The sequence below is a fragment of the Lipotes vexillifer genome, unplaced genomic scaffold (assembly GCF_000442215.2).
Source record: "Lipotes vexillifer unplaced genomic scaffold, Lipotes_vexillifer_v1.1 scaffold717, whole genome shotgun sequence".
Taxonomy (NCBI): domain Eukaryota; kingdom Metazoa; phylum Chordata; class Mammalia; order Artiodactyla; family Lipotidae; genus Lipotes; species Lipotes vexillifer.
In genome coordinates this window covers 624,817-645,613 of record NW_006798707.1, presented here as the reverse complement: position 1 = coordinate 645,613, position 20,797 = coordinate 624,817, and the positions used below count along the sequence as shown (strand labels likewise).

Sequence of the window (20,797 nt, the reverse complement as noted above, 5' to 3'; positions counted from 1 at the left end):
TCTTCCTCAAGGTGCCGGAAGGGGAGCGAGATTGGGGGCGGAGGGGCTGGGGTCTGCGCTTTCTCAAGGGGTCAACCTCCCCTTGGAGGGAGCAGCACCCCCACCCCTGGGTCTGGCTGGCCTGAGCTGACGGGGTGCTCAGAGAAGAGCTGGAGAGAATAGGAAAGGGGTGGGGGGTCCCCCCCTGCCCGTGCCCCTCTGCCCTGTGTTCCGCACCACACAGCCCAGCGGGACGGCTGCGGAGGGCAGGGGCCCCCCCTGCCCATAGCCTCCTCCAGCCTCCTGCCCCTTCCTCACCCCGTGGGCTCCGGCAGCTGACCCTGCGCCCCCCCGCCAGCTGCCAGGGAAGCGGGGCTTCGGCTCGGCCGGCTGGACGGTGCAGGCCAAGCTGGAGCTCTACCTGTGGCTGGGGCTCAGCAAGCAGCGCAAGGACTTTCTGTGCGGCCTGCCCTGCGGCTTCGAGGAGGTCAAGGCGACCCAGGGCTCGGGCCTGCACGCCTTCCCACCCATCAGCCTGGTCTACACCAGTGAGCGAGGACTCCCGGGCCTGGGCGGGAGGGCACCGGCGGGTGGCCTGTTCCCCGAGCCTCAGCCTGCTCCCCCCACAGAGAAGCAGGCCTTCCAGCTCCGCGCCCACATGTACCAGGCGCGCAGCCTCTTTGCCGCCGACAGCAGCGGTCTCTCGGACCCCTTCGCCCGTGTCTTCTTCATCAACCAGAGTCAGTGCACAGAGGTGAGGGCCCCGGGGGAGGGCGCGGCGCTGGCTTTGAGAGCACTGGAGGGGGCGTGAGCCTCTGGGACCTGGAGAAACAGACCAGCCAGTACCCCAGGTCCTTAGAGGGAAACCTGGCAGATAACTGCAGGCCCAGGCCACACAGAAGACAGGGAAGGCATTGGCGGGGGCTGGGAGAGAGGGTCAGGAGCAGACCTCACGTCAGCCTTCATTTTAAGATTCCCAGAAGGGTCAGGGGACATGGCGCTCGTGCTCCCGCGTCCCCTGGAAACCGCAGTGACTGGGGGTGACTCCTCTTCAGGTGTTGCCCACCCACCATCGCTTACCTGTGTCCCCCCTCCATGCTGCAGGTGCTGAATGAGACCCTGTGCCCCACCTGGGACCAGATGCTGGTGTTCGACAACCTGGAGCTCTATGGCGAAGCTCATGAGTTGCGGGACGACCCCCCCATCATTGTCATCGAAATCTACGACCAGGACAGCATGGTATGGGTGGGCTCTGGCACCAGTGACCATGCCTCCTCCCCTGCACTCCACCTGCGTTAGCGGCCACCTCCACAGCCCACCCCCAGAGCCCCTTGGCCAGGGTGCTTGCCGGGGAAGCTGGGAGTCTGGGCTGCTGACCAGCCCCTCCAGGAGACCCCGGGTGTCTCCTGCCCTGTCACTGCAGCCTGACCCCTTCCCGATGCTGTGGGCCTCTGGGGCCTCAGGGAAGAGACAGGCCAGGGCGTCCCACGTCCCGGCACAGACAGATCGAGCTCAGACCCGGATGTGCCAGGAAAGCCTGCTGTCCCCAGCCTTCCCCCATTTGAGGGGCCCCCCCAGCCCTGCTCACACCTACCACAGTCAGTGACAGCCTCAGAGCTCTCCATGGGAGCTCTGGAGTAAGGGAGTGGAGGATTAGGGTGACCCCTCCAGAGCTGGGGAGCCACTTACTACAAGCCACCTCAGCTACCGGGGTGCCCTGAGTGAGCTCTGGACTAGAGGTAGGAGCAGCTATTTCTAGTCCTGAGTCCTGCATCTGCCATTCATTGCCAGCATGGCCTGGAGCTAGCCCGAGACTTGGTTTCCCCCCATCTGTAAAATGGGGTGATCACACCTGCAACTACATGGGGCCGTGGTGAGGACTGAATGAGATCCCAGGTGTGAACATGTTTGGTCAGTTCGAGCACCAAGAGGCCACCTTGGCTGTTTGTCGCATCAGGGCAAAACCGACTTCATGGGCCGGACCTTTGCCAAGCCCCTGGTGAAGATGGCCGACGAGGCGTACTGCCCGCCCCGCTTCCCACCCCAGCTCGAGTACTTCCAGATCTACCGCGGCAACGTCACGGCCGGGGACCTGCTGGCCGCCTTCGAGCTGCTGCAGGTGGGGCTGCTGGAAAGAGGGGGTTGGGCCAGGGGCCTTTCTCCTCCCCATCCTGCTGTGAGGCCAGTCGGACAGGAAGCTGGGGGTGTGGTTCTTGGGGACCTGGGCTGTTCAGCCTTCCCTGTCTCCCCAGATCACATGCCAGATAACTCATGGGGAGAGAGAGCCCTCTCCCCTGGCTCCCCAGGGTATGACACTATGTCCCCCACTCCCCAGATTGGACCAGCAGGGAAGGCCGACCTGCCGCCCATCAATGGCCCAGTGGACATGGACCGAGGTCCCATCATGCCTGTGCCTATGGGCATCCGGCCCGTGCTCAGCAAGTACCGGATAGAGGTGTGTGAGGACTCCATCCGGCCCCTCCCAGCCCTGCCCTGAACAGGCCCTGCTGGGCTCTGCTCCCTGGCCCGCCTCACTCTCTCTCCATGAGGGTCGTAGGCATGCATTACACTGTTGGCATCAAACTCCAGGGGTCTTCAGCAACCTCAGGCCACGCTCCGTTTTTCAAATAAGGACACTGAAGGCCCAGGAGGGGAAGTGACTGGCCCAAGGTCGCAGCCAGGGGCCAGTAGCAGACCCAGGCTCACGACCGTCCGGCACCTGCCCCTTTTGCACTGAGTCACATTGCCACGGTCCAGCTCATGAGTTGCGGGACGACCCCCCCATCATTGTCATCGAAATCTACGACCAGGACAGCATGGTATGGGTGGGCTCTGGCACCAGTGACCATGCCTCCTCCCCTGCACTCCACCTGCGTTAGCGGCCACCTCCACAGCCCACCCCCAGAGCCCCTTGGCCAGGGTGCTTGCCGGGGAAGCTGGGAGTCTGGGCTGCTGACCAGCCCCTCCAGGAGACCCCGGGTGTCTCCTGCCCTGTCACTGCAGCCTGACCCCTTCCCGATGCTGTGGGCCTCTGGGGCCTCAGGGAAGAGACAGGCCAGGGCGTCCCACGTCCCGGCACAGACAGATCGAGCTCAGACCCGGATGTGCCAGGAAAGCCTGCTGTCCCCAGCCTTCCCCCATTTGAGGGGCCCCCCCAGCCCTGCTCACACCTACCACAGTCAGTGACAGCCTCAGAGCTCTCCATGGGAGCTCTGGAGTAAGGGAGTGGAGGATTAGGGTGACCCCTCCAGAGCTGGGGAGCCACTTACTACAAGCCACCTCAGCTACCGGGGTGCCCTGAGTGAGCTCTGGACTAGAGGTAGGAGCAGCTATTTCTAGTCCTGAGTCCTGCATCTGCCATTCATTGCCAGCATGGCCTGGAGCTAGCCCGAGACTTGGTTTCCCCCCATCTGTAAAATGGGGTGATCACACCTGCAACTACATGGGGCCGTGGTGAGGACTGAATGAGATCCCAGGTGTGAACATGTTTGGTCAGTTCGAGCACCAAGAGGCCACCTTGGCTGTTTGTCGCATCAGGGCAAAACCGACTTCATGGGCCGGACCTTTGCCAAGCCCCTGGTGAAGATGGCCGACGAGGCGTACTGCCCGCCCCGCTTCCCACCCCAGCTCGAGTACTTCCAGATCTACCGCGGCAACGTCACGGCCGGGGACCTGCTGGCCGCCTTCGAGCTGCTGCAGGTGGGGCTGCTGGAAAGAGGGGGTTGGGCCAGGGGCCTTTCTCCTCCCCATCCTGCTGTGAGGCCAGTCGGACAGGAAGCTGGGGGTGTGGTTCTTGGGGACCTGGGCTGTTCAGCCTTCCCTGTCTCCCCAGATCACATGCCAGATAACTCATGGGGAGAGAGAGCCCTCTCCCCTGGCTCCCCAGGGTATGACACTATGTCCCCCACTCCCCAGATTGGACCAGCAGGGAAGGCCGACCTGCCGCCCATCAATGGCCCAGTGGACATGGACCGAGGTCCCATCATGCCTGTGCCTATGGGCATCCGGCCCGTGCTCAGCAAGTACCGGATAGAGGTGTGTGAGGACTCCATCCGGCCCCTCCCAGCCCTGCCCTGAACAGGCCCTGCTGGGCTCTGCTCCCTGGCCCGCCTCACTCTCTCTCCATGAGGGTCGTAGGCATGCATTACACTGTTGGCATCAAACTCCAGGGGTCTTCAGCAACCTCAGGCCACGCTCCGTTTTTCAAATAAGGACACTGAAGGCCCAGGAGGGGAAGTGACTGGCCCAAGGTCGCAGCCAGGGGCCAGTAGCAGACCCAGGCTCACGACCGTCCGGCACCTGCCCCTTTTGCACTGAGTCACATTGCCACGGTCCAGGACCCTTCCCGGCCCTCCCGTCTGCCCCCGACACCCACCCTCACCCCACAGCGCCTTCAGGACACCCGCCTCTCCTCGGTTCTCCCAGCCCTGCCTCTCCTGACGCACGGACCACCCACAGCCCGGTTCCTCCTCAGGTGGCCCTGCCCGCCCACAGCTGGTGCCCTTGACTGAGGGGCTGTCCTCTCCCCGACCACCGCCCCCCCACGCAGGTGCTGTTCTGGGGTCTGCGGGACCTGAAGCGGGTGAACCTGGCCCAGGTGGACCGGCCGCGGGTAGACATCGAGTGCGCGGGGAAGGGCGTGCAGTCGTCCCTGATCCACAATTACAAGAAGAACCCCAACTTCAGCACCCTCGTCAAGTGCTTTGAAGTGGTGAGTGGGGGCCGGGGCCTGCCTGCGCAGAGCTGGGTGCCCCTGCCCCTTCCCTGAGCTCAGGCTCCCTGCCCCACCCCCAGGACCTCCCGGAGAACGAGCTCCTGCACCCGCCCTTGAACATCCGCGTGGTGGACTGCCGGGCCTTCGGCCGCTACACCCTGGTCGGCTCCCACACCGTCAGCCTGCGGCGCTTCATCTATCGGCCCCCGGCCCACTCAGCCCCCAGCTGGAGCACCTCGGGTATGGCGCTCCTGAGGCCCAGGGCAGGGCCTCCGGCTCACAGGGCAGCCCACCTGGTTTCCTCCTGGGGCCATCCCTAAGCGGGCCGGGGAGGCCAGGAGGGAGGTCCCGCCCTGGGGGCCAAGGAAGGCTGCCCAGGGTGGCCCCAAGCCCTAGTGCCAGAAAGCCCAGAGCCCAGGGGTCCTTAGAGGGCCTGAGGGCAGATGGCTTCCTCAGCTGGTTCCTGGAGAAGACCCAGGCCGCCCTGCCGTCCCAACCCCCCGAGTCCCCTGCCCCCCGGCCTCCACTGTGTCACCCAGCACACCTCACCCTCCTCTTCCCCGCAAAGCTCTAGAATCGTCTTTAGGCCTCTGGCCCTTCCAGGCACCGCTGACTCTCACGGTTCCGCCTGCTCCTCCTCGTCTGTCTGTCCATCTCTCTGTCCAGGCGGGCTCCTCCAGGGCCGCCGTGTGCTGTACAGTGGGGGCCCCTCTTCTCACCCCACAGGGGAGGTCGTGGTGAACATGGAGCCGGAGGTGCCTGTCAAGAAGCTGGAGACCGTGGTGAAGCTGGATGCGGTAAGGCGCCTGGGGTCAGCCCCACACTGGCTGGGGACGTGCAACTGCGGGTGGCACTTTCCCAGAGCCGGGCCACCCCGCACACAAGACGACACATTAAGTCACTCCTCCTTTGGCATGCGATGGGCCAGGGCTAACCCTGACTGCGCGTGCACACAGCCCCGTCCTATACTGTCCTGGAAGGCGAGACTCTCAATTCTGCGCGTGTGTGTGCCCATGTGCATGAACACGTGGTACACACGTATGAGAGACAGAGAGAGCCGTAACCGTGTGAAGTAATAGCCTGCAATTATTTTTATTCCAACAAACGACATCGTAGGCGATGGATTCCTTGTGCAAACACCAGTGTTCTTTCCAGAGGGTCCCCGGTTTTCCTTCCCAGCCATTTACAAACAACTCTCCCAAGGTGTGGGTTGGGGCAGGATTTCCAGGTGGAAGCGCCTTATTCCTCCTGGCTTCGGGACTGGGGCTCTTTGTCTGCCAGAGGGAGACCTGTCACCTCGGTGTTCGGATGCGGACATGGCGTCAGCAGGGAACGGCGGGACGGAGGCTGTCCTGGAACAGGCCATCCTGAATCCAGACAGGACAGAGGGGCGGGAAGCGGGCTTCCTTCCCACCACGTTCTCCAAATCCCGTTCCTGACTGCATGTGCCTCACACAGCACAGGGGCGTCTCCTAGCCTCTGAGCTCTGAGTCCGGTCTGAAAGGATCCTTCCTTACCTCATCATCCTGGTCCCCATAGAGTCCCAGCCAGCAGGCTGAGTTAACACGGGGCATGGCTCATGGAAAAGGGGAGGAGTCGAGGCCCGGGGCCTGGCCTGCAGGCCTGGGATGGCACTGCCAGGGGCTCTGGGGCTACACCTGGAGATGCCACATCCCCCTCGGCTTCCAGCTTCCTGAGCTCCTCCCTGAGAAGCCTGTTCCTCCTGGAGGCAGGGCCGGGGTAGGGAAGCCCCCTGGTTTCAGGCCATCAGTGAACCAAGAGGACGGCACAGACCTGAGCTGCCCCATTGGCCTGCAGGCCCTGGACCCTGGTGGGGCCCTTTTCACCAGGTTCCTCTTCAGCTGTGTAATTTTGTTTTTTTTTTTTTTTTTTTTTTTGCGGTACGCGGGCCTCTCACTGCTGTGGCCTCTCCCCCTGCGGAGCAGAGGCGCCGGACGCGCAGGCTCAGCGGCCATAGCTCACGGGCCCAGCCGCTCCGCGGCACGTGGGATCCTCCCGGACCGGGGCACGAACCCGCGTCCCCTGCATCGGCAGGCGGACTCGCAACCACTGCGCCACCAGGGAAGCCTGTGTCCACTTACTTTTTAAGGCACTTGTCCTTCATCCAGCCAACATTACTGACCTCCAGCCTCATGCCGTGTCAGCCTCCCCTCTTGACTCTGACGGCCCACTGCAGTCATCTGGGGAGTTTACAACTCTCCTGGTGCCCAGTACCCTCATTTGGACTCAGTGGAGCCCTGCAACTGATGATTTTTAAAAGCCCCCCGTAATTCTAACGTGCAGCCCAGTTTGCAAACCACCACCCCGGAAGGTCTGGGGAAACAACTTCGAGGCAGACCTTCCACAGACCCAGAATCGGCCCTGTGAGCAGAGCACTCACGACACAGGGAACATCCCTTCCTGGGCTCCCTCCCCTCCACCCTCCCTGGCCGGCCGCTACCTACCACTTCTGGCCCCGGTGGCTAAGTCTGTCCCTGTCTCCTTGGTTCCTTTCTGCAGGCTTCTGATGCCGTCATCAAGGTGGATGTGGTGAGTGTGGGGACCAGCCGGGGGGCTCCGGGGAGAGAAGACCCTATACTACATAGGGTATCAAGCCAAGGAAGACAGCATCAGGGACCGAGCCACCCCATACGCCCTGATGCCCCGGCCATCTCACCCCTCCAAAGAGGCAGAGGGAGAGAGCTGTTTGGGCTGCAGGGCCCGTGAGAGGCAATCCTGCCTTGGCTGGGGGCTCACGCTGGCAGGTCATGACCCTCTCTGGGCCGTGACATCCACTTCCATAAAACAAGGCTCTGCCCCTTGAGGTCGGTAGCCCCACAGAGCCTCCTGGAGCCCAGGGCTTTCCTGGAGCAGATGGTCGGAATGAGTGGGGGAACCCCGGATCGTTCAGGTCTCCGGGAATGGCCAGGGTGCGGGGATGTATGCAGGACTCTAGACCTCTAGCCAACCCTGCAGGCTGAGGAGGAGAAAGAGAGGACGACGAAGAAGAAGGGCGGCTCAGAAGACCCGGAGGAGGAGGAGCCAGACGAGAGCATGCTGGACTGGTGGTCCAAGTACTTTGCCTCCATCGACACCATGAAAGAGGTGACGCCTTGGCCTGGCCAGGGGGCCGAGGAGGGACTGGGCTGGGAGGGGTAACCCCAGCTCCACATCAGACCCTCCTACCCAGGTTCTTCCCCGCCCGCACCAGAGCTGGCTCCCCGACTCCATCGACATGAGCTCGGGGCAGGCTGTCTCAGAGCCTCGAAGTTCTAGCTCACCTTTTTCCGGGATGGAGGTCCAGCCCACCTTCCCTGCCTTGGTTTCCTCTAGTCCTCATTCATTTCTTCCACAAATACCTCTTGAGTATGCATGATGAGTCAGACACCAACCTAGGGGCTACAGGAGCCAAAAGATAAGATTGGCTACCTGCCCTGAGTATTTACTGGACATGCGAAATGGACATGCAAGCAGATACACTACCATGTGATAACAAGGGCAATTCAGTGCCTGGGGGCATCAGGAAAGGCTTCACGGAGGAGGTGACCTTTGAGGAAGAGGAGAAATACACGCTCAGAGGCCAAAGGTAGCAACAACTTCTCAGTAGTATTTGCACAGCTATTATTATTTTACATAATAATACCCAGCTGTTTTATTTTACATGCCTCCATCCCTGTGGCTGTGAAATTGTTCTTCCCCTATTGTGTGCACATGGGTTCTGTCTGCTGAGCCAGACTGCAAGTTCCAGAAAGCTCACGTCTCCTCTTCCTTGTTTGTCTCTCTCCACACTGCCAACCTAGCTCAGGGCACTCCTTGACTGACCGACTGACCAGGATGGACATGTGCCCATGGTTGTGTTTCCTCAACCAAGCTGATCCAGCCACATTCTCTCCCCCAGGCCCTTTCTATGACCCGAGTTTTGTGTGATGTTTACTATCCATGTTAGAGCACAGGTTAAACTGCTGTAGCAAGTTAGACGGATGTGAACAAGAAGAAGGTTGGTACGGTGATTCAGTGGGGTCAGGGACCAAGACCCTGCCATCTTGTTACTGGCATATGCGTGGTTAGAACTGGCTTGCCGTCACGTCCTAATACTAGTCCACGGGAAGGGTATAGGGAAGAAGGGGACACATACTCCTTTCCTTTTAAGGGCCCAGCCTAGAAGCTGCACATATCACTTCGGCTCACACTGGCTAGATTCTAGTCCCATAGCCACACTTAGCTGCAAGGGGGGCTGGGAAATGTAACCTTTAGCTAGGCAGCCGTGTGCCAAAAACTTTTAGAGAGCAGGAGAGCAGATAACTGAGGGACACCTAGTAGTATCTTCTCCCACCAACACCTCCTGGATTCAAGTTGGCCAGGCTGGAGCTCCAAGAGGCCGCCCATTGTCTCCTCCAGTCTATTCCCGTAATTTGCACAGGCTGCCACCAGGTGGCGGTGACACCTTGGGTGAAACCTGATGATTTAGTGTCCAGTGTGTACTGACTGAAGAAAATAAGGCACATTTTCTTATTCAATTATACTTTTCTACATTAAAATAATAATACCACTAAGAAGCAACATTAAAGAGCACATATTTTTCAATCATACACAATTAAAGAATCACAACCCCTAAGTACAGTTAAGTCACATTGTACACATCATAAACTTTTTTTTAACCCACTTAAGCACATCATGGGTTTGAAACCAATGGAAAAGAGTTTCTGCCTCTAAGCATTTAAGACTGGTCTGACACCACAGCGTGGGTTCAACAAACCCCTCCCTAGGAAACCCACCTTCCCTCCTCCTCACCTCATCTTTTGGCAGCAACTTCGACAGCAAGAGGCCTCAGGAATTGATTTGGAGGAGAAGGAAGAGATGGACAGCACTGAGGGTGAGCCCTGGAGCCCTGGATCTCTGCCTCTCCCTCCCAGGCCCCCAGATGGGCGGCTCCCCTGCCTGTCACACCAGCTGCTTCTCTTTCCCCTTCCCGTGGGCCCTCACAGCCGCAGCAGCCAACAGCAGATATCACCAGGCATCCCTGGGCACCAGAGAGCAGGCTGAGGCCCTTATCTAGAGTGGCTTTTACTCTGACCAGTTCAGCAGCCACAGTGAGGGACAGACATTTAGAGTCACAGAACATCAGAGCTGGAAGGGATCTCAGAGCTCACCCCATTCAGTATTTTCCAGACCTTTTCCATGGAACACTATTAATGGGTCTTCTGAAGGGAAAAGAGGGTTCTGGGGTCAAACGGGTTAAACAGGTCCCTTGGTGCAGGACTTCTCAGTGCCTTTAATATACAAATGCTATTATAAATCTCTAAAAGGAAGACATAATAAAATATTTCCCCAGCTTATTTTACACACACACACACACACACCACATCTTTTCTTTTAAAGCATTCCAAGAACACCTACACCTAGTGTTCCACTGAATGCTGTTTGGGAAATGCTGATACAGAACAATCCTCTTAATGTTAAAGACAAGTAGACTGAGGCCAGAGAGCACAGTGAGCTGGCACCAGGCCCAAGCTCCTTCCATGCCCCTCTCTGTCAAAGGGCACACGACAGTCTCCGCACGTTTCTGGCATACTGGTGCCCTGCTCCCGTGTGAGGCGGGCATATGCCAGGCAGCATTGTCTGCATTTTCTACAGATGAGCACACAGAGACCTGCAAGTTAAATTAGCAAAGCGACAGAGCTGGGTCTCCAACCCAGGCCTTCCTGCCAGGCCATTTCTGCCCCCTTGTCTGTTTCTGGCCAGGCCTGAAGGGGCTGATGAAGGGCAAGGAGAAGGCAAGGGCTGCAAAGGAGAAGAGGAGGAGGACCCGGAGCCCAGGCCCGGGCCAAGGGTCTGAGGCCCCTGAGAAGAAGAAATCCAAGATTGATGAACTCAAGGTGAGGGTCTGGGAGCAGACCTATAGCCAGAAGGTAGGGTCACACCGGGGGCAAGACAGAGGCCAGTGGACCGGCCTCACCCCCTGACAGCCCGGCCTGGCTCAGGTGTACCCCAAGGAGCTGGAGTCAGAGTTCGACAGCTTCGAGGACTGGCTGCACACGTTCAACCTGCTTCGGGGCAAGACGGGGGACAACGAGGATGGCGCAACTGAGGAGGAGCGCATCGTGGGCCGCTTCAAGGTCAGGCAGGGGGCACAAGTGGGCCCTCAGGACTCTGAGCCCCCCACCAGCCCTTCTCCCCACCCCAAGCCCGGGGCTGACAGCCAGGTGGAACCGTCAGCCGACCCGGTCGGTAAAGTATGAAAATACCTCCGCGCTGATTGATAAAGATCATCTGCCCTAAACCCACCTCCCCGCTCCACCCCCCTCAGAGTTGCCCCCCGACTCCAGCCACTCCCTCCAGAACCCCTGACTCTCCGTACCCCAACAACTAAAGGGTTAAGGCCCCACCGCAGCAGGGTGCAGACCCTCAGTGCTCTTGGCTGTTTTGCAAGCCACCCCTGCCTCTGCCATGGGAAGCTGCACCCTGACCCACTCTTGCCTCACCCCAGGGCTCCATCTGCGTGTACAAAGTGCCACTCCCAGAGGACGTGTCCCGGGAAGCCGGCTATGACCCCACATATGGCATGTTCCAGGGCATCCCCAGCAATGACCCCATCAAAGTGCTGGTCCGGGTCTACGTGGTCCGGGTGAGAGTCCCCCTCACATCCTTTCCCCAGGTTCCCAGTCCTCCTGCCCCCGGGAAGGGCTGAAGCAGCTACAGAATGACAGCCCCCAACTGGAAGACACCAGGGAGGTCAGCTGGTCTAGTGCCATCCTTTATAGAGGAGGAAGCCAAGGCCCAGAGAGGGTCAGGGACTTGCCCAGGATCACACAGCAAGTCCCTGGTCCGTGCTCCTGCCCCTCACTGTCATGGGACCATCAGGGAGAGGGGCAGGGACACTGGAAGATGAAGGTGCCCGGGCCCTGCTCAGGAGCACCCCTCCCATCCCAGGCCACGGACCTGCACCCCGCAGACATCAATGGCAAAGCCGACCCCTACATCGCCATCCGGCTCGGCAAGACTGACATCCGTGACAAGGAGAACTATATCTCCAAGCAGCTCAACCCCATCTTTGGGAAGTAAGGCCTCCTGGTGCCCCAGTTCCGCAGAGCAGACCGCCTCCTACTCCACCCTACCCCAGCCCAACCCTCAAGCCTTCTCCCAACCCTGTCCCACAAGGTCCTTTGACATTGAGGCCTCCTTCCCCATGGAATCCTTGCTGACGGTAGCCATATACGACTGGGACCTGGTAGGCACCGATGACCTCATTGGGGAAACCAAGATCGACCTGGAGAACCGCTTCTACAGCAAGCACCGCGCCACCTGTGGCATCGCCCAGACCTACTCCACGTGCGTGGGGCAGGGCGGCCCGGCACACCCACTGCACCTTGGCTCCAAATCCAAGATGCAGACCGTGGGATTTGGGGAGGTGGACATATTATGGTTTCTGTCCCAACCAGGCCTCCACCCCGACAGGTTCTGGGCTCAGCCTTCAGGGGCCAGGACTGCAGATTCCAAGACAAGGAGAGAGACAGGGGGATTCCAGGACAGAGGAAGCAGGATGAGGAGAGAAAAGCGGGCTGGGAGGAGGGGCAGAAGTGCGCTAGGAAGAGTGTGCTGAGGATCTGGCCGCCCTGTGCCACTGCCAGGCTGCGCGACCCTGGGCAAGCCCCTTAACCTCTTGTGTTATCAGTTTCCTCAGGGAGTCTTTGAAGTTCCGTTAGAGGGGACACAGTGGGGGGGATGGCGCGGGCTGCCCTGGGGGGAACTGGATACTCATCCTTGGGACACTGAGCACGTGGGCCGGAGCCCAGGGCAGGAGGGATCAGCCTGCAGCAGCCCTGGCGTGTCAGCTGATCCTGGAGCGCAGGGCAGGGCTCACTTGCTGACACGGAGCAACGGCCAACCTAAGGAAGCCGGCCAGGACCATCTACCACCTGGGGATGGCCCAGCCGCACCCTGAGCCCCACCCAGCCCATGTGTCTCCTCCGACAGACATGGCTACAATATCTGGCGGGACCCCATGAAGCCCAGCCAGATCCTGACCCGCCTCTGCAAGGAGGGCAAAGTGGACGGCCCCCACTTCGGGCCCCCTGGGAGAGTGAAGGTGTCCAACCGCGTCTTCACAGGGCCCTCCGAGATCGAGGACGAGAACGGTAAACAGGATGCTGGACAAAGCTACGGGGGTGTCAGAGGCCAAGGAAGGACCCACACTTCCCTGTGGTGGGACCACCCATCCGCTCATCACCCCAGTGTCCCCCTCCTGTCTGCCCAGCCTCCGCCCTTTCTCCCCATCCCACACAGCGCTTGCTCACTTGTCCCCTTCACTCTCTCTCCCGGCATCCCTGTAGGGTAGGGAGGTCCTCCCCATTCTGCAGATGAGGAAACCGAGACCCAGAGCATTTCAGTGACTTGCCCAAGGCCACTCGGTTCTTACAAGGCAGAGTGAGGGCATAGACCCAGGTCAGTCTGGCTGTCCCCACACTTTTGCCCCCCTGGCACCTCCCAGAGAATCAGCAGGTATTTCTGCCAGGAAACCAGTGCCAGCCATCTTCAGGGTGCTGGGACAGGATGTGGGTTTTTCTCTTCCCTGACCTCATAGCCCAGAATTCTCTGGTCAGGTTCTCCCAAGCAGAGGAAACCCAAGGACACAGACTTTTCTGGGCCTATGGGGCAGCTGAGAGCTTGGGCAATCCACAGCTCCCTCTGTGCCTCAGTTTCCCAGCAGTAAACTGGAGATGGGGCTTCTTTGTGCCCCTGAGTCGCTGGCCCAGCACAGGTCTCTTGTTTTGCTGAGCCCGTGTGTGAGCTCACCACTGGCACCCACAGGGCAGAGGAAGCCCACGGAAGAGCACGTGGCACTGTTGGCCCTGAGGTACTGGGAGGATATCCCCCACGTGGGCTGCCGCCTGGTGCCGGAACATGTGGAGACGCGGCCACTGCTCAACCCTGACAAGCCGGGCATCGAGCAGGTGACTGGCCTGGCCGGGATCTGAGGTTCTTTGGTATTTGGGATCAGGGAGTCCCAACCTGGGTCCGTGAAAACAGATCCTCATGCTATTCACTGCGTTCCCTTCATACGCACACACCATGGCCCTTCACCGTAACTTCCAGGGTTCGAGTCTTAACTTTGTGTGAGAATTACATCAGCTCAGATGGAGACCTAGGGTATCTCCCTCAGGAGCTGCCACTGGCTATTGGTGACGTCATAGGAACTGCTGGCATCCAAGGATGAAAACTGAGGAAATGGGTCCTGACAGAACAAAGGTTGGGAGGGAGGGGAGAGCTGGCCTTGCTGGGCAGAGGGAGCAGTCTGTGAGACCTGCCACACCTCCTTCCTCAGGGCCGCCTGGAGCTGTGGGTGGACATGTTTCCCATGGACATGCCGGCCCCCGGAACACCTCTGGACATCTCCCCCCGGAAGCCCAAAAAGTGAGCTGCTCGGGCCCAGCACCCCTCCCTCCATGCTCCCCAAAGGCGTCCTTCCTGTAGGAGGCTCCAGGCCCAGGTCTCCCTAGTCAGTCCCCTGTGGCCTCGTTGGGGGAACAGAGCAACCCATCGGGAGGGCTGTGAGGCCTGCCCTGGGCGGGTCCCCTTTGCTGCAGCAGGGGCCACACCTCCGTGGCGAGGTCAGAGAGGGCCGTGAGTTCACACCGGCACGCTCCGGCAGACTTTGTCATCACAGACCCACTCCTCCACGTGCGTGCACACACACAAGCATCCCCGTGGGTTCCCACACACACACCCACGAGACACAGAAGCCCTGAGAGCCTGCTCTGCTCCCTGATAGTCCCCACTCCAGGCTGTCATTCGGCTCTACAAGTTTTATTTAAGGCATCTGCTGGTGAGATGCACAGGGCGAGTGCCCAGAAGAGGCGGGAGGGTGGGAGAGTGGGGCGTACTGGGTCAGGAGCTACGCCACCTGTCTCTCCCAGTTGACACTGGCCAGGTCACTTTGCCTGCCTGGCCCTCAGTTTTCCCATCTGTAAAGTGGCAGGATCAAGTCACTACCAGCACTGGCCTCAGCGCCTGCGATCAGGGCCAAGTGCGTGGGCCTGTGAAGCTGCACAGGGCCGCACGCTTATTTCAAGATGGCAGTCTTAAAATTCTTAATGATTTTTAACAAAGGGACCCACGTTTCCATTTTGCACTGGACCCCGCAAATTATACAGCCCGTTCTACCTGGCATAGTCTCCAGGTGGGACCCTGAGTCTGCTGTTCCAGGGACCGCCACCAGGGGACACCCCAACCCGTTATGTCTCCAGGACTTGCAGTCCAGGACAGAACTCCAAGAGCCACAATCCAGTCAATTTTTAGTAGCTGACTCAACCTCACTCCTAAAGGTTGAGACGTAACTACCTCATTTATCATGACAATTACACTTCAAGGGGAAAATCCCCTTTGGGGACAAGGATGTAAAGGAAATCAGATTCCATGGTGGTCCACAGCCAGCTGCTGGGCTTAAGTGTGAACTTTTATTAGAGCTGGAGTGGAGCTTCCGGCCTCTGCAGATGGGGGAATCTTGCTCTGGACCCTCCAAGCCTCGCTTCAGCCACGCCCACACCCCCCTGCACCCCCCACGCCCTCCCCTGCAGCCTAGGCAGCCTCTCCGAGGCCTGAGTCAGCCTCCCTGTCCAGAGTGTGCTCTGGGTCCTGGCATTCCAGCCCAACTGGCTCTCCCCCAACCCGGCTCTCCTCATGAGAGCCATGCTGGCTGGGGGACCCTCTTCTCTCAACCGGGTGCCCTCATGTCTCCGCATCCCCTCAGCTTCTCCCCACATCTGCTCCCTCAGCCCCAGCCTGACCCAGGCCCCACGCCCACCCCCAAGTCCCCAGGACTTGTCCCGGTCGTCTCATCTCCAGCCCCATCCTAGCCCCAAGACCCTGGAGAAACCCCCTCCCCGCAGGCTGCTAATCAGCCCCTCCCCCTGCCCAGGTACGAGCTGCGGGTCATCGTGTGGAACACAGATGAGGTGGTCCTGGAGGATGATGACTTTTTCACCGGGGAGAAGTCCAGTGACATTTTCGTGCGGGGGTGGGTGAGAGTTTCCCTGGCCGGGAGGGGGCTGAGCTGGGTGGGCCCACCTCCCTGCGAGGCAGGAGAGGACAGGGGGGCTGTGGGTGGAGAGAGCCCCCCCAGGCGTGGCCGCAAGTCTGGAGCAGGCGACGATGCTCCACAGGTGGCTGAAGGGCCAGCAGGAGGACAAGCAGGACACGGACGTCCACTACCACTCCCTCACGGGCGAGGGGAACTTTAACTGGCGCTACCTGTTCCCCTTCGACTACCTGGCTGCCGAGGAAAAGATTGTCATCTCCAAGAAGGAGTCCATGTTCTCCTGGGACGAGACTGAGTACAAAATCCCCGCGCGGCTCACCCTGCAGATCTGGGACGCCGACCACTTCTCCGCCGACGACTTCCTGGGTGCAAGGCTGGGACTAGAGCAGAGCGGGCAGGGGAGGGGGAGGCAGGGGCAGGGGGAGCCCAGCCCAGGTTTGGGGGTGCGGTCAATAGTACCAGATGTCAGAGCTGACTCTGACGTTGCCGCAGGGGCCATCGAGCTGGACCTGAACCGGTTCCCGCGGGGCGCGAAGACGGCCAAGCAGTGCAGCATGGAGATGGCCACGGGGGAGGTGGACGTGCCCCTGGCTTCCATCTTCAAGCAGAAACGCATCAAAGGCTGGTGGCCCCTCCTGGCCCGCAATGAGAATGATGAGTTCGAGCTCACGGTGGGCACCACTACTGCTGGGCAGGGGGCAGGGCTGGGCCAGGCCAGGGCGCTGAGGGCCTGGCACCTAACCCGGGCACCGGGACCATTCTGTTCCTCTCTGCAGGGCAAGGTGGAGGCAGAGTTGCATCTACTCACTGCCGAGGAGGCGGAGAAGAATCCAGTGGGCCTGGCCCGCAACGAACCTGAACCCCTGGAGAAACCCAAGTGAGTGCTCTGCCGGCCAGGCCCCTGCCACGCTAGTGCCTGGGGGCACTGGAACAGGAAGGAGGGGCCAGAACCTTCTGGTCTCCTTGCCCTCCACTCTGTAGGCACCTCTGCCTTCTCTGTCCCTTCCTAGGCCACGGCCTCATTGCAGGGGAGCCTCCTCCCTCCTCCCCTTCTCCCCAAAATCCACACCTCCCTCTGAGCCAGAGCATGGGCCCCCAGTACAGGAGAGCTGCACCTCTCCCAGGGAAGGCCCCACCTAGCTGAGTCAAATGCTCTTCCTGGTGTTTGCCAAAGACAAACAGCTGCAGTGGTGGACTCTGGGGCCCCAGGCAGCCTTCGTGGCCGGGGGGTGCCTGGAACTATGAACTCAGCCCAGGGCCGGCCCCCGTCCTGGCCCCCACCTTGGCCGGGGCCCTCCCCACGCCCCAGCCCTCAGCTTCTGTGGCCTTTCTCCGTGCTCCCTCTGCTCCTCCTGCGGCTCCAGCCGGCCCGACACAAGCTTCATCTGGTTCTTGAACCCTCTCGAGTCTGCCCACTACTTGCTGTGGCGCACGTATCGCCGGCTGCCCTTCCAGCTGCTGCTGCTTCTGCACCGCTGCCCCTCCCGCCCTTCTCCTCTGCCCTGTGCCTGGCTACCTTGGGGCCTGAGCCCAGCACCCTCCTGGGTCTGGTACTCCTCCCTCCCTCCTGGACTGAGGGCTTATGAGCTGGGCAGCATGTGGAACACACACACACACACACACACACACACACACACACACGCAAGTGCACACGCAAGCATGCCCACAAGTGCACACATAAGGATACAGACAGCAACTTTTAAGCTTTCGAACAGTATCATAGACTCAGAACTGCAAATAACTGTCTTGCATGTTCACGTATCAGGCCACAGAGGAAGAGTAAATTGCCCAAGGTCACCTAGCCATCAGGGTAGAGCTAGGATTCAGCCTCAGTTTTCAAACTGCCAATCCAGTGTCCTTCGCACTACACCACTCCCTGTCTCAGCAACAATCTGGACAGACTCTAACCCAGTTCCACTGGCAGAAAGAAGTTGAGCGAGGGACGGGAAAGGGGAAAGGCTTCGGCTGGGATTAGCCACCAAGTCCTGAATACTTTCTACCAGTATCGTCCTCCGAACCCCGAGCCCTTTCCTGCCCTGCAGGACAGTGAGTATCTCCATCCCATTCAAACACCTTAGTAACAAGCATATGAGGAGCACAGGTCGGTGCCAGGCGCTGGGCTGAGGGCTTCCTATGCACTTTCTCATGTCACCCTTTTACCAACCCCGGAGGTGGGGGTCTACTATTAACCCCGTGGTACAAGTGAGGAATCTGAGGCTCGAAGAGGTGCCTAACTTGCCTGTCACCGCTGGGACTAGAGACCAGGTGCCCTGTGCCCACACCCCTGTTCTGCAGCCCCATCTGCGCTGAAAGGCTCTGGAGGGTGTGGTCCACGTCCTCCAGGAGCTGGAGGAATTTGAAGAAGCATATTCAATACTTTGATTTTCCATCTTGACATTTCATAGAACCTGTTGTTTTTGTAACACAGTCAACAGAATGTAAGCTCAACAAGCCCTTCTGGGCTAGGTGGCCCTGCAGAAGGTAGAATAGCGATCCAGCCCTGACGGTGGGCAGGTCGGGGTGAGGGTGGCGTATGCCCCACCGGGGCCCCTCACACCCCTGGCAGGACCTGCTGGGGACAGAAGCAGAAAGGGGGAGAGGTTGAGAAACACTGATCTCACTAGAACATGGGGCAGCCCCGGACCATATACAAGGAACCACTCAATAGGGGAGCTTCCTAATAATCGGAACTGCCTGCAGTGCTGAGGCTGCCCCTTCAAGCACTGACCCGCCATCACTTCAAGGGTGCGGGAGGTGTGATGCCTGCCCAGCGGCCAGAAATGCCGTCTAGGCCGCGGGAGGAGATGGGGCACCAGAGGGTCCTGCAACGAGGACGGGGAATGCAGGCAGCAAACCTGGTGCTTAGAGATGGGCTCAATCCCTCCCTCCAGCACTCAGCACTCTGGGGACTCAGTCCTCTTGGGGTCTAGTAGGGCTGAGGGGATGGGGTGCCTTGGACATGCCACCAGCTGACCAAGACTCTTTCTCCCCCAGCCGGCCCGACACGGCCTTTGTCTGGTTCCTCAACCCCCTCAAGTCCATCAAGTACCTCATCTGCACGCGGTACAAGTGGCTCATCATCAAGATCGTGCTGGCACTGCTGGGGCTGCTCATGCTGGCCCTCTTCTTCTATAGCCTACCCGGCTACATGGTCAAGAAGCTCCTAGGGGCATGAAGGCCCGGGGCCTCCCTGCGCTCCGCTCCGGGGCCTGGCCATTTGCCCGTCCTCTGGCACGGAGGCCTCAGGTCCCAGGGGCCTTCGTCCTGCTGGCTGGGCCGGTGACACCCCCCTCCCTGCCTGTCCTCACCACCTCAAGTCTGCTGCTGGCCCGGTCCCTCCCCTCTGGCCCCTGCCTGCAGGGTGGGGAGTGTGGGAAGGGGTGGGGGCTCCGGAGGAAGCCACGCCACATCCCCCGCAGGCCTCCCCCGTAGAGCTCGAAAGCATTAACGAAATTAACTGAGAATCCAGAATCACGCCAGGGGCCAGTGCCCAGGGCTTTCCAAGGAGTTAATGAGCAAAAAGTATCAGCCTCCCCTCCCCCAGACATAATCTTGCAAGGGCAGCCAACACTAGCAGTCTTGGCTCCGCGGAAGTGCGCCAGATCCTTCCCACTAATCCTGTGGGGTGACTGCTTCCCCGGGCCGGCCCCACTCGGCCCAGGCAGCCACAGCCCTGGGTGCACAAGCCCAGTCCCTGCCCAGCCTGTGGGTCCTGATGGCTTTCCAGAGCTTCCTCAGCCCAGGCTCGCGCTCGCAAGCCTGCATGTCCACGCCTGGACGCCCGTGCCCCGCTACCCGCCTGGCCCCTTCAGGGCTCGCCCTTCCGGCCCTCCAGGGGCTGCCTGGAGTTTGCTTGAAGTGCTGCCCCCCTGCCTGTGTGAGCTGGGTTTCTCCTGGCAGTTTCTCCTTTCTCGAGTGGTGATTTTTCTCTTAATAAAAGAAATCAAACACTGAGCTGACAAGTATGCAGTTGTCCAACTGGGGGGACTGATGGGGGGCAGGGGGCAGGGTTGGCTGGCAAACTCAGTACGGGATGGGCCCCTAACCCTTTGGGGGGCCTTGTGGCCCAGGGTTCAAGGTGGGCCTAAGGTACAGGGCTGTCTGCCCAGGCTGCCCACAGGAAGAGCCTCACACCACAGCCCAGGGGCCACCGCAGGCTGGACCCAGGGGCCCCAAAAGCTCACTAAAGGGTCCTGCAGGCCCAAGGACAGTCTGCAGGCACAGACCCTGAAACGGCCCAAAGCTCCAGCCGCCACCTGCAGACACCAACTTCTCCCAAAAGCAAGAAGGGAGCCCGTGCCACGGGCCCTGTCCCACAGCTACAAGCCTGTTGTCAAACCACAGCCCGAGGCTGGGGACAAAGTCCCCTCGTGACACAGAGGTGGGGATAGGGGCCCGTGTCTCACCTGACCTCTTTAAAGAGATTCAGACACAACTCTTTGAAGACTTTAATCATGCCTGCAGGATACAAGTAACTCCTCTTGTCACCTTATCTTGACAGGCCCGACAACAGCAGCTCTGGAAAACCCAGGGAGTGGGCCCAGGCAGTGCCCCAGGAGATGCCACCTGTGGCACCAACGCCGATACCAGTGTCGGCCCTAACATGACAGCCTTTCGAGGTCCGGCTCTATTTTGTGGGGACCCGGAACACCTGAGTCGGAGGAACTTGCAGTTCAGAGTTTATCTGGAAAAGAGTAAAGGTCATGACACTTCCGCCAGGGTCCCCCTGCCGCAGGCCCCCAAATCCCTGGGAGCACTTTCTCCCCCAAACACTTCCGGCTGCCTGGGAAAGCCCGCAGCCTGCCTTCCTCCGAAGCCAAGGCCTGGGCTCCTCGTCTGGCTTCTGCTCCAGCTCGTCAGGCTCTGGTCATGTCCCTAACCTTCCCCTCTGATCCATTCTCTTGAGCCCTCCCCTCCGCTCTTGACCTGCCCACCCTATAGCCCCAGTGTGGCCCTGTGCTTCCCTCGCCTCCCCAGCCTCCTGTCCACAGTGGCCTCGAAGGAAACATGGGCCATACGGTTCCCAAACGTCTGAGTCCTGTCTCGGGCCAAGAGGCCAGCGTGACTCC

General features: G+C 60.1%; 2 protein-coding genes across 4 annotated transcripts in view; one reads left to right on the top strand and one right to left on the bottom strand.

The window, feature by feature from the left end:
• Window positions 1-19,007, top strand: part of OTOF (otoferlin) — a 93,149-nt gene extending 74,142 nt beyond the window's left edge. Inside the window, exons 23-46 of one of the 2 annotated variants that reach the window (XM_007470803.1) lie at window positions 338-527; window positions 609-733; window positions 1,084-1,218; window positions 1,937-2,098; window positions 2,315-2,434; window positions 4,529-4,690; window positions 4,774-4,933; window positions 5,360-5,490; window positions 7,214-7,243; window positions 7,670-7,798; window positions 9,500-9,566; window positions 10,436-10,569; window positions 10,675-10,809; window positions 11,181-11,318; window positions 11,624-11,751; window positions 11,852-12,022; window positions 12,668-12,828; window positions 13,502-13,644; window positions 14,016-14,104; window positions 15,609-15,707; window positions 15,853-16,094; window positions 16,221-16,399; window positions 16,505-16,605; window positions 18,723-19,007. In XM_007470803.1, the coding sequence (XP_007470865.1) occupies window positions 338-527; window positions 609-733; window positions 1,084-1,218; window positions 1,937-2,098; window positions 2,315-2,434; window positions 4,529-4,690; window positions 4,774-4,933; window positions 5,360-5,490; window positions 7,214-7,243; window positions 7,670-7,798; window positions 9,500-9,566; window positions 10,436-10,569; window positions 10,675-10,809; window positions 11,181-11,318; window positions 11,624-11,751; window positions 11,852-12,022; window positions 12,668-12,828; window positions 13,502-13,644; window positions 14,016-14,104; window positions 15,609-15,707; window positions 15,853-16,094; window positions 16,221-16,399; window positions 16,505-16,605; window positions 18,723-18,903 (3,312 nt within the window). In that variant the 3' untranslated portion in view covers window positions 18,904-19,007. The remainder of the gene's footprint in view (window positions 1-337; window positions 528-608; window positions 734-1,083; window positions 1,219-1,936; window positions 2,099-2,314; window positions 2,435-4,528; window positions 4,691-4,773; window positions 4,934-5,359; window positions 5,491-7,213; window positions 7,244-7,669; window positions 7,799-9,499; window positions 9,567-10,435; window positions 10,570-10,674; window positions 10,810-11,180; window positions 11,319-11,623; window positions 11,752-11,851; window positions 12,023-12,667; window positions 12,829-13,501; window positions 13,645-14,015; window positions 14,105-15,608; window positions 15,708-15,852; window positions 16,095-16,220; window positions 16,400-16,504; window positions 16,606-18,722) is intronic. The other variant, XM_007470804.1, reaches the window with a different exon arrangement.
• A 1,348-nt stretch (window positions 19,008-20,355) lies between these two features.
• The window catches only part of DRC1 (dynein regulatory complex subunit 1), a 47,741-nt gene continuing 47,299 nt past the window's right edge, over window positions 20,356-20,797 (bottom strand). For both annotated transcript variants that reach the window (XM_007470801.1, XM_007470802.1), the window contains exon 17: window positions 20,356-20,412. In XM_007470801.1, the coding sequence (XP_007470863.1) occupies window positions 20,356-20,412 (57 nt within the window). The remainder of the gene's footprint in view (window positions 20,413-20,797) is intronic.